General features: G+C 38.7%; 1 protein-coding gene across 2 annotated transcripts in view; it reads left to right on the forward strand.

Annotated features, from left to right (window-relative positions):
* The first annotated feature begins 588 nt into the window (after positions 1-588).
* Positions 589-15,916, forward strand: part of LOC114313346 (ATP-dependent 6-phosphofructokinase 6) — a 28,086-nt gene continuing 12,758 nt past the window's right edge. The window contains exons 1-12 of one of the 2 annotated variants that reach the window (XR_014345109.1): positions 589-1,406; positions 2,843-2,889; positions 3,015-3,054; positions 3,591-3,653; positions 3,742-3,879; positions 5,373-5,531; positions 5,679-5,732; positions 6,634-6,702; positions 6,956-7,085; positions 7,630-7,895; positions 8,161-8,209; positions 8,287-8,525. Coding sequence is in view for 1 of the 2 variants with exons in the window: in XM_028259731.2 (XP_028115532.2) it covers positions 1,305-1,406; positions 2,843-2,889; positions 3,015-3,054; positions 3,591-3,653; positions 3,742-3,879; positions 5,373-5,531; positions 5,679-5,732; positions 6,634-6,702; positions 6,956-7,085; positions 7,630-7,895; positions 8,161-8,209; positions 8,371-8,525 (1,272 nt within the window). In the remaining variant the exon portion in view is untranslated. The remainder of the gene's footprint in view (positions 1,407-2,842; positions 2,890-3,014; positions 3,055-3,590; positions 3,654-3,741; positions 3,880-5,372; positions 5,532-5,678; positions 5,733-6,633; positions 6,703-6,955; positions 7,086-7,629; positions 7,896-8,160; positions 8,210-8,286; positions 8,526-15,916) is intronic. The other variant, XM_028259731.2, reaches the window with a different exon arrangement.

Genomic DNA, 15,916 nt, shown 5'->3' on the forward strand with positions numbered 1-15,916 from the left:
AAAAACTATTTTAAGCACAGGATTATTGGTTTAATGGGTGACGATTTGGATTTAGAGGTTTACTCTCTTTTAGGTTTTAGGTTCGAATTCTCTAATCAACAAATGCATATCTTGAGATCACGGACCGCAAGACATATGTACTGTTTCAAAAGGTTTATTTGGACAGTAGAAATTTGCGCATAAACTAACCTAGAATATCTTATATATATAAAAAAAAAAAACTATTTAACTAAAAATATATCACCCAAGGCCCAAGAGTGAATTTTTAACTTGTGTCGGTAACCAAGGATTTGAATTTATATTAAACATATTAAAATTTATTTGGTTACTAGTCAAATCCAACACCTTATGTACATGTTTTGTAATTTTCCGCATTATGATTTGTTTTGTTCCAATTAGCTCTCCAATACAAGGATCTAAAACCAGGGAAGTGAGAGAAAGAGGGTTCTCAAAACCATCATAGTGGTGGCGCCCCATGTTTTGGGCAACCCGGTCGGATAATGGACCCAGAATCTGTACCCACAATACAATGTGCATCGGATCTGACCTCGACTCTTCATTATCATTCGTCCGAGAGAAAGAGAGAGCATCACATGTCCAAACTCGATGCTTTGTTTTCGTTTGATAAATTTTTTTTTTTTAATTGGCATTTTAGAATTGAGATATTTTTAAATTTAAAATTAAAACTTTTTTAATAATTTTTATGAAAAAATAAAATTTTTAATAATTTTTATGAAAAAATAAAATAAAATAAAATAAAATAATTATAATTTAAATATAATATTTTATGTTTGTCATTTATTTAATCTAATTGGATGGCCAAAAAATCATTTTTTAACTTATTTTAGATCGAAAAATATTATAGATTCTAAATAATTTATTAATTTTTTTTATATAAGTGTGAGATTCATAAAAATCTACACGTATGTAAGTCCCATATTCATATAAAAAATTTAGTAAAAAATTTAATAAATTAATTAAGATGCCTAATATAATTTTTTTTTGAACCATAACATTTCTCACATTTTTTACACAATTTTGTTTCAAAAAATCCCAAAAAAAACCAAAAGTGTGTGAGCTTCTTGTCAACCAAAAAAAAAACCAGAAAAAAAGTGACCGATCACCACGACCCACGCGTCTATATTTATATGTATCATCCTCCTCACAGATCATCATAAGCCTAGTAAATTCATTCCTCCATTTTCGCTTCTTCCCTGTTCTCTGCATTTCATGTCCGAAATTCGAGATTAATCGTCAAACATTCTACATATAAAATTTGATTTTTGAGAAGCAAGAGGAGTGTTATGGGAGACGAAACCAATTCTCAAATTAAAGTGGTCTCTGGCCCTGCTGGTTATGTCCTCGAAGATGTTCCTCACTTGAATGATTACATTCCCGATCTCCCTGTATGCCTCTCTCTCTCTCTCTCTCTCTCTCTATATATATATATATATGTGTGTGTGTGTGTGTGTGTGTGTGTGTGTGTGATTTGATTTGATTTGAATTTGAACTTGATTGATATGTAATGTTGCTCATCTACCCCCTCTTTTTTTATTTTTTGTTTTTATTTTTTTTATATATGTAATCTTACTGTGGATAGATAGATTTCGTTTGATTTTGTTTGTAAATCTTATTTTCACTTGTGTTGGATGTGGGTTTTCTGGAAACTTGCTTTTTGGGAAGGTTGTACAAGTGTTATGTTTTTTCTTCCCATTTTCTTTTTCATATCCTTGGATATGACAATTAGATGAATCATTTGGACACACAGTTGCTCCCGACACCCCATCTGAGTTACATCTGAGTACATGTAACATAGGCCGACTCCAACTAATTGGGACAGAAGTTTGTTGAGACTTGAGATTGAAATTTAAGTTTTAGACGAATACTTTTGTAACTGATTTGAGAGTGAATATTGAAAAGTTTGAGGTCCTGCATGGATACGAAATTACGCTTGAGTTATTGTGCTATAGAGCTATTAAAAAATAGCTTCTTTTATAATATTAATTATTTTGATGCATTGCATATCAAGTGTACATCCCTTCACAAAAACCTCTATTCCTGGCATTTTTTAATATTGCAGCACAAATAGATTATTTTGGATAAGACATGTATTTGCATGTTCGTTTAAGACACTGAAGTTATGCATAAGGGTTCAACATACATGTGCATATGAATAAAATTAGCAGTTACTTAACCGTCAAAAAACAGAATTTTATTGCAGTAGAACATCTTTCAAATGTGGCATGCTAGAGGCCTGAGGTTGCACACGAGTGGCTCTAAGAAAATTGCAAGGTATAGAGCGTTGGAAAATAAAATACTAAAAAAAAGGACTTTCTACCAATATTTAAATTTGAGCTCTAGATATGTGAGGACTTAATGTATACACACAAATAAATGTTTAAAAAGGTTGGGGCTATATCTATAGCTAAAATGGTTGCATTCACAACCAATTCTTTCATATGGTGGGACCCTTTTAAAATTATTTATCTTCAAGCATCCTCGTATTATCTTGACTAACTGTACAAGATATCGAGCAACATCCGCCCTTTTGTGGTACCTCCATCTCTAGCTCTCACCAATCTCTGATCAAGTTCGTTACCTGCCTTGAAACAATTTTGACACCCAAAAAGAGAAGACATATATAGTATTGGACGTGAAAATCCTACTTAATCATTCTTAACATTATACATTTCGTCAAGTGAATGTTGTATTTCTGGGTACAGATGAAGGGCATCATTATAGACATGTGCCTCTATAAATATTTACCTTTTTCATTATAAGCTTCAGCAATCCAAGTTGAGTCTCAGGTTCTTATTGTTTTTGGTGATTGGTTGTATGGCAGACTTATCCCAATCCACTGCGATCCAATCCTGCATATTCAGTTGTGAAGTAAGTCGCATTTACTTTTCTTGAACTTCAAGTTGATGCCAACTGCTCATATAACAGTAATTGCTTGTATCTTTATTTTTTTAAATCAAAACTTGATGACTTCTTACTTTACATTTTGGTTTCAGGCAGTATTTTGTTCATGTGGATGATAGTGTACCCCAAAAGGTGACTTCTGCTCCTCGACTTGTTCGGTTCCTCTGACATTATTTATCAAAGAAATTTCATATATTGAGTTTTAATTAAATTCCTTCCGTTCATTTCACTCTCTCTTCCTTCCTAAAATCTGTATGCACATGTCCTGGAAGAAATAAAAATATGCACCACTTGTCTGCCGAATGCTAGTTTCTATGTTTGATTGTCTATGCTTGTTTGTGTGTGATAGAGAGAGCACATATATATATATATATATATATTTTGATAAGTAGAGACAAAGAGAACATAACAGAGACGAGTTTCTTGGGTTTGTATATTGTGTTTAGTATTTAAGTGCCTTTTCTTTTTGGGCTCTTTCTTTTTTTTTTTTTGTGGGGGGGGGGGGGGGGGAGCTACCATTTTCCGGGCCAGGCTTGGTTGTTTCTTTTTGGCTCAGAAGCTTGGGAACTATTACACCAAGCCAAAAGGTTGTTTTATATGTCCAGTTTGGATGCAATTAAATAAATGGATACAAGCCTACAACTGTGTTTTTCTTTACTTCTCAACAGATTGTTGTTCACAAGGAGAGTCCAAGAGGAATACATTTTCGGCGTGCTGGACCTCGGCAAAAGGTATGTTCTGTTGTTTCAGGTGATTACTGCACAATGACACACCCACCATATATGTCTTTGCTTAGACTAACTATTCAATGCTTCACAGGTGTATTTTGATGCAGATGAGGTGCATGCTTGTATTGTCACTTGTGGTGGTTTATGCCCTGGGCTGAACACTGTGATCAGGGAACTTGTATGCAGCCTCTATCACATGTATGGCGCCACCAAAGTCCTTGGGATAGATGTGAGTGAGTGGATAGTGTATAACCTATGTGTTCAGTTAAATTTGTTTTTTTAAATCTCAACTTGCATTTTGAGTGTTTTTTAATTTTATGTTTCCTTGTCCAATGGCTTCCCTGATGAAATTTTGCATGTGAATCTGTAGACAGCTTTGATTGGTCTGTAATCTGTAATATGTATAATGCAAAGTTAGTAAGCATTTCATATAATTGCTTTGGTGAGAGATGTATACTCAATTCCTTTGCTTTGGGTTGCCAAACATGATCCATCTTTAATAGTTTTTATATGTGATAATTTAAAATAATATCTTAATCTATACTACACTACACTACATAAAACCGAAACATGGCTTTACAGCTTGCCTTTTAATCATCTCAGAACAAAAAGGGTCACACATAACATACATTTATTATATCTAACACCACTGCTCTTATGATAAATTTCAATAAGAAATGTGGTCAGCTTCCAAACATGCAGAGCATTTCTATTTCTAACACTTCAAAACAGATGCTAAGATTTCTTTTCTATCGTCTAGGGTATCAAGAATTGTTCTTTTGTGATAGATACTTTTTGTTTTTGGATATATGGAACCAATTTCATTATTTGTTTGGTCTTTGAGAATGGTAGATTTCAGAAATTAAAGTGGAAACCCTTGTTTTTGTTGTTTTAGTGAGTTGCTATATAAAAGTAGCTCTACTTTGTTGATTTGATTCTGCACTACTTCAAAATGATGGACGATGGCTTCATTATTTATATTTGTGATGTTGGCTTCTGTTAAAAATGCTGGACCTATCCAGTAAACAATATTTAGTTGTGGTTCAAAAAACTAATAATGCTTGCTCAACAATATTTTTGTTGCCATATTCACTTTCATCATTTAATTGGAACCTTTTTTTTATTTTATTTTTTATTCTTATATATCTAGCATGGTTTATATGGTCCAAAGGCTTCTAATACGTCAACCTTTAAAAAGTATGTTACAGGAAGGTGGTATTGACATTTTCATATTTATGAATAGAGCTAGAAGGGTGAAATTATAACTTGACTGAATTTATTCAACAGTACATGCATTTACAAGTTACCTGCATTTCTCAATTTCAGCCCATTTTGCTGATGCCAGTTTGGAATATCATAAGCATGTTTTAAAGAGTAGAGGGCCATAGCTTAGTGAAATGGTAAAAGCTTGTTGGGTTCAGGTCTGGGCCTCTGGGGATAGAAACTGCTTTTTGCAATTTAAGCTGTAAGGTCCTTAGCTTGTGTACCATTAAGGGACTAACACTGGGTAGCGACTTTTAACTAATTGTAATGAAAATTACCATCCAAGTCTAGGTCTCAACATGTCTAAGAAGTGGGCACCTTACAAACCCTCATCATTGATTGGTACTTGTTTGTGGGTATTTTCATGGGTTCTGATTTGGTTACCATAAGTTGAGGTTTTGTATTTCATGATATCGTGATCTTGCCAGCTAATGCTTTTTTTTTTGGGGTCACTTTTAGGGAGGATATAGGGGTTTCTATTCACGAAACAGTATTACTTTAACCCCGAAGGTTGTAAATGACATTCATAAACGTGGTGGTACAATTATTGGAACGTCACGAGGAGGGCATGATACCTCAAAGATAGTTGATAGCATTCAAGACCGTGGGATTAACCAGGTATGAGAAGTTTTGATGTAAAACAGTACTGTTTTAAGAATCATTTTTGTGTTTTATAGATTATGATTGCAGTTCAGTATTTCTGTTACTGATTCAGCATGCAACATCTTTCATACTGAAAATGGTAAATGCCTTTTAATGGTTCAGGTTTATATAATTGGAGGGGATGGAACTCTAAAAGGAGCTGCTGCAATCTTTCAGGTTTTACTTTTATTTATTTTTGGGTGTGTGTGTATAGTTGCAGCCACACACAATTCACTAACCAGTTTCACTAACATTGAAGGTTGAAATTAGATGGGATTCTAAAAATTCTAGCCCTGACTGGTATATTTCTTTAGCCAAGTGGCTGAAATTTCTATAAATGATTCCAACCATAGAGCCTTTAACACATGTTAAAGGCATTTATTCATGTGTTTAGGTACTCCACAATAAAAACAAACTTGGGCCAAGCTTTTAATTTTATGCTAACAGTCCCACCTGTTTGCAGTCACCACTGCAAATAGTACATACTTCATTGACTTTGATCAGTTAATGTAATAAAATTCATTGAGACTGAATTTGCAAGTGTTCTCTGTTACTTCACTGATCTATGCCTCGCCCGTTAGTGATTCATGTCTTGCAACCTTACTTGAAGAAACAATCCTTTCAATATCTTCTCCCTATATCAGTCCTAAGGTGAAAAATTTCAGGAGGCATGAGTTATTCTTTGACAACTCTCTGATAAAGATACTCATGTAAAAGGCCTATTGTGCATGTTGCTCTTGTCAATATGGGGATGCCGAGAGAGTGGAAGGTGTGGACTATGTATAGAAGTGACCTTTGACTTGTTTTCTGCACAAAGTAGTTTTTTCAAACTTGGCATTCTCATGCTTGACAACCTGAGCTTTTTACGATGGCATTTTGCAACAGCTGTAAATGAACATAATCATCTACATAGTATGTACTTGACTCCCTAAATATAAGCCCTAACTTTCTTAGACTTCCAATTAAGTAAAATCTGTTCATGTTTTTCATCTGACTCTCCTGTCTCTCATTGTAGTTGATTGCATTAACTGAATAAAACAGTAATTGATTATCGTTCATTTCCATTCTCTTCATGCAGGAAGTTAGACGACGTGGTCTTAAAGTTGCAGTTGTGGGAATCCCCAAAACAATTGATAATGACATTCCGGTATTTGCCATCTTGTATATGTGAATTGTTGCTGAATGAAATTCATTCGCTATCATTTGTGAAAACCCATGAATTAACACTCAAATGCTTTCATGTTGGAGCTCCTTTCATTTGATCAAATAAAAGAATACTACAAAAGCCCTTTGGCTTATATATTGCTGTTGTTTTTAAATTAAATTGATTTTTGATTGTTTTCTAAAGAGTTGTATAATCTTTTATAACAATATTTGCATCTGTTTTTGTTTTCATTCAGGTCATTGACAGGTCATTTGGCTTTGATACTGCTGTTGAGGAAGCTCAGCGAGCCATCAATGCTGCGCATGTTGAAGCTGAAAGTACTGAGAATGGTGTTGGTGTAGTGAAGCTAATGGGCCGCGACAGTGGTAAGGTTGACTCCCATATGTTTCAGTGGTCATAACTGCATGGCTAAATTACAGATAATTAGATATCTAACTATGCAATTTGGCCTAACGATCACTTCGGGGCCGTTGACCATCTTCTTTGCCTGCTCTGATGCCAACTGGGCTGCTATGCAAACTTTTATTTAGTTTTTTGTTGTCCACATATACTTCAAAGCATCATTTATTTCATGTTTGTGCATCTTGCTATTGCAAAACAAGCTTTAGAGTCACAAATGAAGATGAATATAGCTCTTGGTGCTACAACATATGAACATGCTTTTGCTTGCTTAATAAAATTTGCTCATAGCTTGGAAGCAGTCAAAATAAATGAACAAAATAAAGATTTTTTGTTTCACGATTTTTAAGGAAGGTAAGGTGAAAAATTTCCAGAGATTTTGAATGTATGATTTTCCGTAGTTTTAAACTTAACTCAATCTAATAATTTCATCAACGCTTTTCCTTTCTAGATTAGCTTCACTGGCATTATCCAGATTTTCCTTCATTTTTCTCAGATTTACTGGTGCAGGCTTCATTGCAATGTATGCTACACTTGCCAGCCGAGATGTGGACTGTTGTTTGATTCCAGAATCACCCTTCTTTCTGGAAGGAAAGGGTGGACTTTTTGAATACGTGGAAAAAACGCTCAAAGAAAATGGGCACATGGTTATTGTGATAGCTGAAGGAGCCGGACAGGAGTTCCTTTCAGGGAGCTTGCAGCCTGGGGAAGAGAGAGATCCTTCTGGGAACAGGCAACTCCAAGATGTTGGGTTGTGGATTTCTAATAGGATCAAGGTACTGGTTATAGTTATTTTTCCTAAACTTCGCACCTTACTATAATTTATGCCTCTCAATTTACATTCTCAGCTTGTAAACATGCAGATGTTCTTCATGACCACAAGTGTAAAATTACATGGCTATCTAATGGAAATAGATAATTCATTGATGAATTTAGTTTTATGATATTTTGTGATCTCTTTGTTTTCTATAAGATGAGCATTCCCAAGTGATAATATAATAGGTTCACGCTGTCGCTTACTGGTTCTTTCCTGTTTTGTAGGAACATTTTGCAAAACGAAATAAGATGGTTCTTACTCTTAAATATATAGGTCAGTAACCTCTCACTTCCCGTTCTTGCTTGTCTTACGTTTCTTCTTGAACTGAACTTGGAGAAATTATCAAACAGAAAATTGCACCTAGCATCTGCTTGAAAAAGTAAGTACTGCGAAGGGAAATAACAAGATTTGGACCTGACCAATTTTTCTGACAGATCCTACATACATGATCCGGGCTATTCCAAGCAATGCAGCTGACAATGTGTATTGTACACTCCTTGCTCAAAGTGCTGTTCATGGAGCTATGGCTGGGTACACAGGCTACACAAGTGGGCTTGTTAATGGCAGACAAACTTATATTCCTTTCAATGTAAGTTCTTCCAGATCCTATAGTTAGTTATATGATTGCACTCTGTTAATAATAAGGGGTATTGTCTGTGAAGCTCTTGTATTTACTCGGAGAAGAATAGGAAAGAAGTAAAGGGTATGGTATGGAATCCAACTCCGAACATAATTGTAATCCCAGATTAATGCTGTTTGTTATGAAGTAATAATGCCCAATCAGAAAGGGATAGCTAATTTTTATTATTATTATTATTTTTTATTTTATCAAATCTTAATTGCCAAAAGACGACAGCTAAAATTTTAATGATGTCAATTTGTGAACCTTCCTGTGAGCCAATTTGTTTTCATTTATGAAACAACTTGAAAGGATCAGATGCTTTCTGGTTATTTGAATCTGTTGCAGCCTCCCTTCCTTAATAGTCACAAGAATGCGCTTAGACCTCTATCAGCACCTTTTTCTTCTTATTCTTCTTCTTATGTCCATGACAGTTGGTATTATATATTATCTATGAAGTGGAGCATTCTGTAAGGAAGATCTTGATGCAACTGAATAAAAGAATCATAACCGCTGACTGCTAAAATATTTTTCTCTTAGCCTACTTTGTGGTTAGGTGCTGGGTGAAGAAGTGTGTTGCTTGGGTAACTAACAGAATGCATTTTCTGTCCCAAATTCTGTGCGTGTATGTTTGTCTGAACTCAACTCAACTCCACTCGGCAAGCACTAGTCCTAAATCCCAATTATTTGGGATTGGCTGCACAAAACCGTTTTCTCCAATTAACTCTATTAAAAGTCATATATTCAGTCAATCATAGATAGGGCTACAAACGAACCGCGCTATTCGCGAGTTGGCTCAACTCGACTCATTTAGTAAACAAGCTGAGCTCGAATATTAGGGTTGTTTGATAAATGAGCCGAGCTCGATAAGCAAATGAGCCAAGCTCGAGCTCAAGCTCAACAAAGTTCGGCTCGTTTGCTGCCCTAATCATAGAGCAAACATATTCTTCCATTTTCACCTTAACATATGTCCTCTTTGAACTTCCTCTGTTCTTTGGCATTGTCGACTTCGACGAAACCATTATTCATTTTAGTCATTTGAGTTGGTCTACATTGCTCATGCTCATTCCAACTCATATGGTTTTCTTTAATTTCATCTTTAATGGTGCCACTTCTAAGTTTTTACTAGTGCATTTGTTTTTTTTTTCTTCTTTTCTTTTATTATTATTTTTCTCGACCTTGTTTTTGTAACACCACTTATCCATCCCAATATTCTTTGAACATAATTGTTCCTTAATCACCAACCTTTTTGGTCTTATAGCAACCCTATAGAAACTTCACAACTAGGCAAAATCACTACTACAAAACATTTCTAATGTACTCCCTAATTTCATTGATGTTTACAAGTCTATGAGCTTGTTTTGTTTTGCGATTTTAGCTCCACTTTGACTAGCATGCAAGGTGATAACAGTAAGGATTACGTGTTAGGAGATCAAGCCTGTTGCTTTTAACTTTTTTTTTTTCTTCTTCCTCTTCAACATCTTAGAATGTAAGGCTTTAACTTCGCCCCTCCCCCTTCTCCTATTCAACGTCTTAGAATGCGACATGTAAACTACCAAAACTTTTTAAATCGAATGAAGGTAAATTAGCTCGTAAGATTGTGAAGCAAAACTAAGCCAATCATGCGTGGGTGGGCTTGTCATGAACACAAGTTGAACCCGAGCACCGAAGAAGCACGGACACGGATACAAACAGTGTGTCTCAGGAAACAAAATTAATTAAATAAAGGGAGATGCCAACTGGTGTACCTGATGAATTCCCAAATAGCATCCTTGCCTAGCCCTTTTGGGCAAGTTCCCTTGGTTCCTTTTGGGAGTTCCCTTAGTTGTTACTTATGATGGTATTAGAAACCAACTCACACACACGATCATGTGTGGGCTAGGGGGCACCATAATGCTAAGTTATGTTAGTCCTTGACTACATGGGTCAGTTGTTGTACTTGGACCTAACTGTTGGGGGTAATGCTTGGCCCCCTTGCGAAGATGCTGCTAGGAGAAAGGGGGAAACTGTAATTGTTCCAACATGCATTGGTGTTTGTTACATGCTTAAATGATATCATTGACTAACCCTTTTGCAGTTCTCTCATGGTTACTGTACGGGGAGGAAATAATTCTCCTCGTATAATCCTGTTGACCAAGTCCACGCTCCTCCGTACGACGTCGCTTTGTCACCTGAAAAACACAAACGTGAGCTAGCTGGCGGGTGTGTGCCGGAAACCTCTCCGATGCCTAAGTCAGAAAACTTGACAAATAGACAAAGCTTTATGTTCTCAGAAAGAATAATGTTCAATTACCTCCTCCAAGGTGATGTTTGTGGGCTTTTATAAGTTTCCCGTGGCACAATCCTAGTAGGACTTGTACTTCTCCATGCAGAGTCCTCCTAGGATTCATTCTCCTTAGGATAATGCTTATCCTTTTACACCCTCCCCCACTGCTTAAACCAAGTGGGATGGTTTTCTCCATGGCCGAACTTCCATGTGACCGAAGTAAAATTGGCTATACCGAGCCACAGAGGGCCGAACTGTCCTTAGCTCGGTCTTCTCCTCTAACTCCTTACTTCGGCTGCCCCTGTTCAACCTTGGTGTGTTTAGATCCAACTTCCAAGTAACAAGTTCTGACCAACCTAACCATTGTAAGTCACGACCGGACTAATTCCGAAACCGGCCTTCCCAGAACATACTGTGACCGGACTAACTCTGAGACCGGCCTATCTCCGAGTTGCCTCCGGACCGGAGTAGCTTTATTCTTCCTTGGGCCGACGCAACTATCTCTTCTTGAGCCGGAGTAATTATACCTCCTTAGGCCGAAGTAACTTTGCCGGAGTAACCTTGCTCTCCTGGGCCGGAGTATCCTTTACGGCCTTTTTTACTCCGTCCTTCGCGTTTTGGGCCTCAAAGCCCAACTCGCAGCTCGGCCCAATTTTTCCCAAAAATTACCCTCTCAATTGCCCCTTAATTCCATCTGCGCAACATGATTGGGATTATCAGTCTACTGGCCGAGCTATAGTTTATTAAGCCTTTCCAGCCGAGCTAAAAACCCTTTAGCCTCTCCAGCCGAGCGAAAAATCCTCAGGCTCTCCAACCGAGCTAATTTTACCTCGGGTATCACTATGTCCGGTCAAAACGTCTCTTCAATCACAGCGACTGTAACGCTTCCCATTCTTATGACACGCGGCATGTTTTGGTTGGCTAAGGACGGCTGTCACGCCGTCTTCGTGCTTCGTGAATTTGAAACAGTTCCCGCTTTTTTCTTTCCTTATCCCTCTCTCATATTTCACAAAACACCCCTTCCTTTCTGAATCATTCACCCGTATTTACATACCCTACCTTCTCTCTCTGTCTCCATTTCTTTTGCTTCCAAAGCTGTGCTTTTCATCGCTGCTACTGCTCCATCTTCAGCTTCTTGTTCTCCAATCTGGTAAGTAGGCCTATCCTTTTTGCTCTTTTATTATGCTTTCACATCTGTATAACTTGTTTTGTATGTTTTTTGCAAGCATTTTTCTCCACTTGTCTGTTTTGCTTTTGTACTTTTATGAAGAAACCAGTAGAACTCCACGCATGTATGAACTATTATGTAGAAAACCAGCCTTAGATCCAAAATCACATAGCAACCGAACTAGGATCCTGTTTGCCCCAAATAGGTAGATTTCTGTAGTCAAGAACCGAACTAGAACTTAAAAGCTTCAATGGGTTACCAGAGCCTGACTCACTTTAGCCGAAATGAGATCACCATATTTTGAATATAGAAAACTAGGAACTTCGGTTGTCAACCGAACTAAGCTTTTGGGGCCAAGCCGGCTTTCTTGGTTCCTAAACCGGACTCAGAAAGCCGCCCCTAGAAGCTTAACCGAAGTAACTTTATTCACGCTACAACCGATTTAAGCCTTGGGGCTAAACCAGCTTTCTTAGTTTTTTAGACCGAACTCAGAAAGCTGCCCCTAGACGATAAACCGATCTAACGAGAAAACTGCTCAAACCGAGCTACCAAATCCTTTCGATAAACCGAGATAGAACCAGTTTTTTTTTTTTGAAGCCGAAGTAGGGCTTTTATACCTTGCTGCTAAATTGTAGCACGGTCCGTTGATCAGTGCTTTAACCCCCTCTGTTTTTTACTTTGCAGACTTAGGTTACCCAGGCACTCCTGTGTGCGCTCAACCGAGCTTCTGAGCACGATTATTGCACCGAAATAACTTATTTGTTAAATTATACAACAAATGGGCAAGTATAGGTATTTAGTCGAAACCCCTGGTGGCATGGCCGAATTTAAGAATGATTACCAAATTCCTGACGACGTCCATCTGACGTTGGCCGAAAAAGATGTTACTCCCTGGGATAATGAAGGCTTCGTCCCTTTTACCCTTCAGTCCATAATAGAAACCGGACTACGGTTTCCCGTCCAACCGCTAATCTGCGAATTTCTTAGGCAGACTAGGTTATGCCCCACTCAACTGTCCACCAATACATACCGCATTATTATGGGAATAGCCGCACTGAACCATCAAACCAGACTAAACCTTGGTCTTTCCGAAATCTTTCATCAATACTCCATTGGTTCAAAGAATGCTGGGTGGGTCTATTACCTTAGAATCCGCCGCCGCCGAGAGAAGATAATTAAACACACTCCGGACAAAGATCTTAATGATGATGATTTCTTTTGGGTCTCTGGGAACTTTGAGGATTTTCAAGCTCAAATTCCTGGCCAACCTATAAATTGGAAAATGGGAGAGCCTGGTAATTTAACTTCGGTCTTCTTCCTTATATTTTGTTTCGGTTCTTCAGTCCATTGACCGAACTAACACTTCTCTTTTTTGCAGATTTTGCCCACCTCCGTTCCCTATATAGCTATCCCAACCTTGCGATTTTGCGAGCCGCACTACGGTGTCAAGAAAGGAGTTGGGCAAAGCTCCTAAACTTTGAGCCGACCTACCGGTATAGCGGTCGCCGAAAAGCAAAGGTAACCGATTTTCTTCTTGAGGAAGCACCGGAACCGGACCCAACTTTGCCCGAAATAAGACTTGTTCCATTGACCGCTGAGGAAGAAATGGCAAAGAAGAGCAGAGTCAGGGCCCTTCTAACTTCAACAACCAGAGCCGAAGTACAGCCATCTATCGAGGCGCAGCCTGCCATAGTGGCCCTTCCTTCTCAGCAGCCTTCTTCATCTCGGCCCTCCAAACGCGCCCGAACTACACCGGCCGAACAGCAACTTGTTGATGAGGTTGAATCCCTCCCGCAAAGTCCACAACCTTCCCCCCAACCGGAGCAAACTGACCGACCTGAATCTCCGAAGTGGGCTCCGCCGCTGACCTTCAACGACCGAGATATCAAAGCCACTGACTCGGTCGTGGCTGAAAAAGATCACCAACTGGCTTTTAACCTGGCCAAAAGTGTGTGCCTCCCCAAGGACATGGAGCACCACTTGAAGCAACTGAACACCGAAATGAAGTCAATTCGGTCTGCTTCCAAGTCCATGATCTTGGTAAGTGGCTCTGTTTGTTTTTTCTGCCTAAATTTTCAAACTTTTACTTCGGCTAAAAGGAAATCTTTGTTTTGCCAGGCCTTACAAAAGAATAATGTTACATACAAGAAAGTCCAAGAACTAAGAAAAACCACAAGGCAAGCAATGGCGGAAGCCGAGGCAAAAGCGGCCGAACTAGCGGAGGCCGAAAGGAAAATGACCGAGCTTCAAGCAAAGAACGGTCGACTTGCCGATCTGGTTAGCGCGGCTGAGGCGGAGAGGGAAAAAGCGGCCATTGTAATGAAAGACAAATATCTGCGGGAATTGTTGAAGCTTGAGAAGAGAAAAGACGCCGAAATAAGCGAACTAAAAGAGGGTGTGGAGGCGGCCGAAAAGGAGGGGTACAAGCGAGGTTACAAGGAGGCTGAAGATGCCTATGTCAAACAATGCGACGCCGCCAAGGAGCTTTTCTTCAAGTGCGGCTGGAGGGCGGCTGTTGAGAAGCTCGGTCATGATCAACAGACCGAGGTCTTCAACCCTCCAGAGTACTTTATACCGAAGTCCCTTGCGGAGTATGCGGATGTCATGCAACAGCAATTCCTTGAAGGTTCAGATACTGACGAAGATTCTGCCTCTGAGGATACTCCGGTTGAAAACGTGGATCAGATAGATCGGCCGGAGTCCAGAGTGGAAGATCTGACTATTGAACAGCCAAATGAAACTGTGGCTCCGGTCGAGACCACTATTGTGACTGAGAAAGTCCTGCCGCCAGAGACCGGTCTTCCAGCTGACACTGATGCTGCCCTTGATGCCGAGATTGAAGATCTTTTCGCTTGACTTTGCATTCTTTTTCTTTGTAACCGAACTACGCTCGTTTGTAATGACTTTTTCTTTGAATGAAAATTTTACTCAACTTTTATTCCGGTTGTGGTATGTATGCCTGTATTTTGTAATGTCTTCTATTACTCCAACTGTTATTTCGGTTTTGGCTGGTTAAACTATACTTACCAGCCAACCACTCCTTCGCCGACATAATTACTTCGGCTGAGGAGTACATTAAGTGTTGGTTTAATCCAGCCAACCATTCCTTTTTCAGCCGTATCCTTACTTCGGCTGAAGAGTAATAAGTGTTGGTTTAATCCAGCCAACCACTCTTCAGCCTTACCCTTACTTCGGCTGAAGAGTAACAAGTGTTGGTTTAATCCAGCCAACCACTCTTCAGCCTTACACTTACTTTGGCTGAAGAGTAACAAGTGTTGGTTTAATCCAGCCAACCACTCTTCAGCCTTACACTTACTTTGGCTGAAGAGTAACAAGTGTTGGTTTAATCCAGCCAACCACTCTTCAGCCTTACCATTACTTCGGCTGAAGAGTAACAAGTGTTGGTTTAATCCAGCCAACCACTCTTCAGCCTTACACTTACTTCGGCTGAAGAGTAACAAGTGTTGGTTTAATCCAGCCAACCACTCTTCAGCCTTACACTTACTTCGGCTGAAGAGTAACAAGTGTTGGTTTAATCCAGCCAACCACTCTTCAGCCTTATACTTACTTCGGCTGAAGAGTAACAAGTGTTGGTTTAATCCAGCCAACCACTCTTCAGCCTTTCACTTACTTCGGCTGAAGAGTAACAAGTGTTGGTTTAATCCAGCCAACCACTCTTCAGCCTTATACTTACTTCGGCTGAAGAGTAACAAGTGTTGGTTTAATCCAGCTAACCACTCTTCAGCCTTTCACTTACTTCGGCTGAAGAGTAACAAGTGTTGGTTTAATCCAGCCAACCACTCTTCAGCCTTACACTTACTTCGGCTGAAGAGTAACAAGTGTTGGTTTAATCCAGCCAACCTCTAAGTTAGTTTTTCCAGCTAACTTAGAATAGAATGCTTGTAATTCCCCTAATCTATACTAAAG

The sequence above is a fragment of the Camellia sinensis genome, chromosome 11 (genome assembly GCF_055761805.1).
Source record: "Camellia sinensis isolate YWXY chromosome 11, ASM5576180v1, whole genome shotgun sequence".
NCBI classification, from domain to species: Eukaryota; Viridiplantae; Streptophyta; class Magnoliopsida; order Ericales; family Theaceae; genus Camellia; species Camellia sinensis.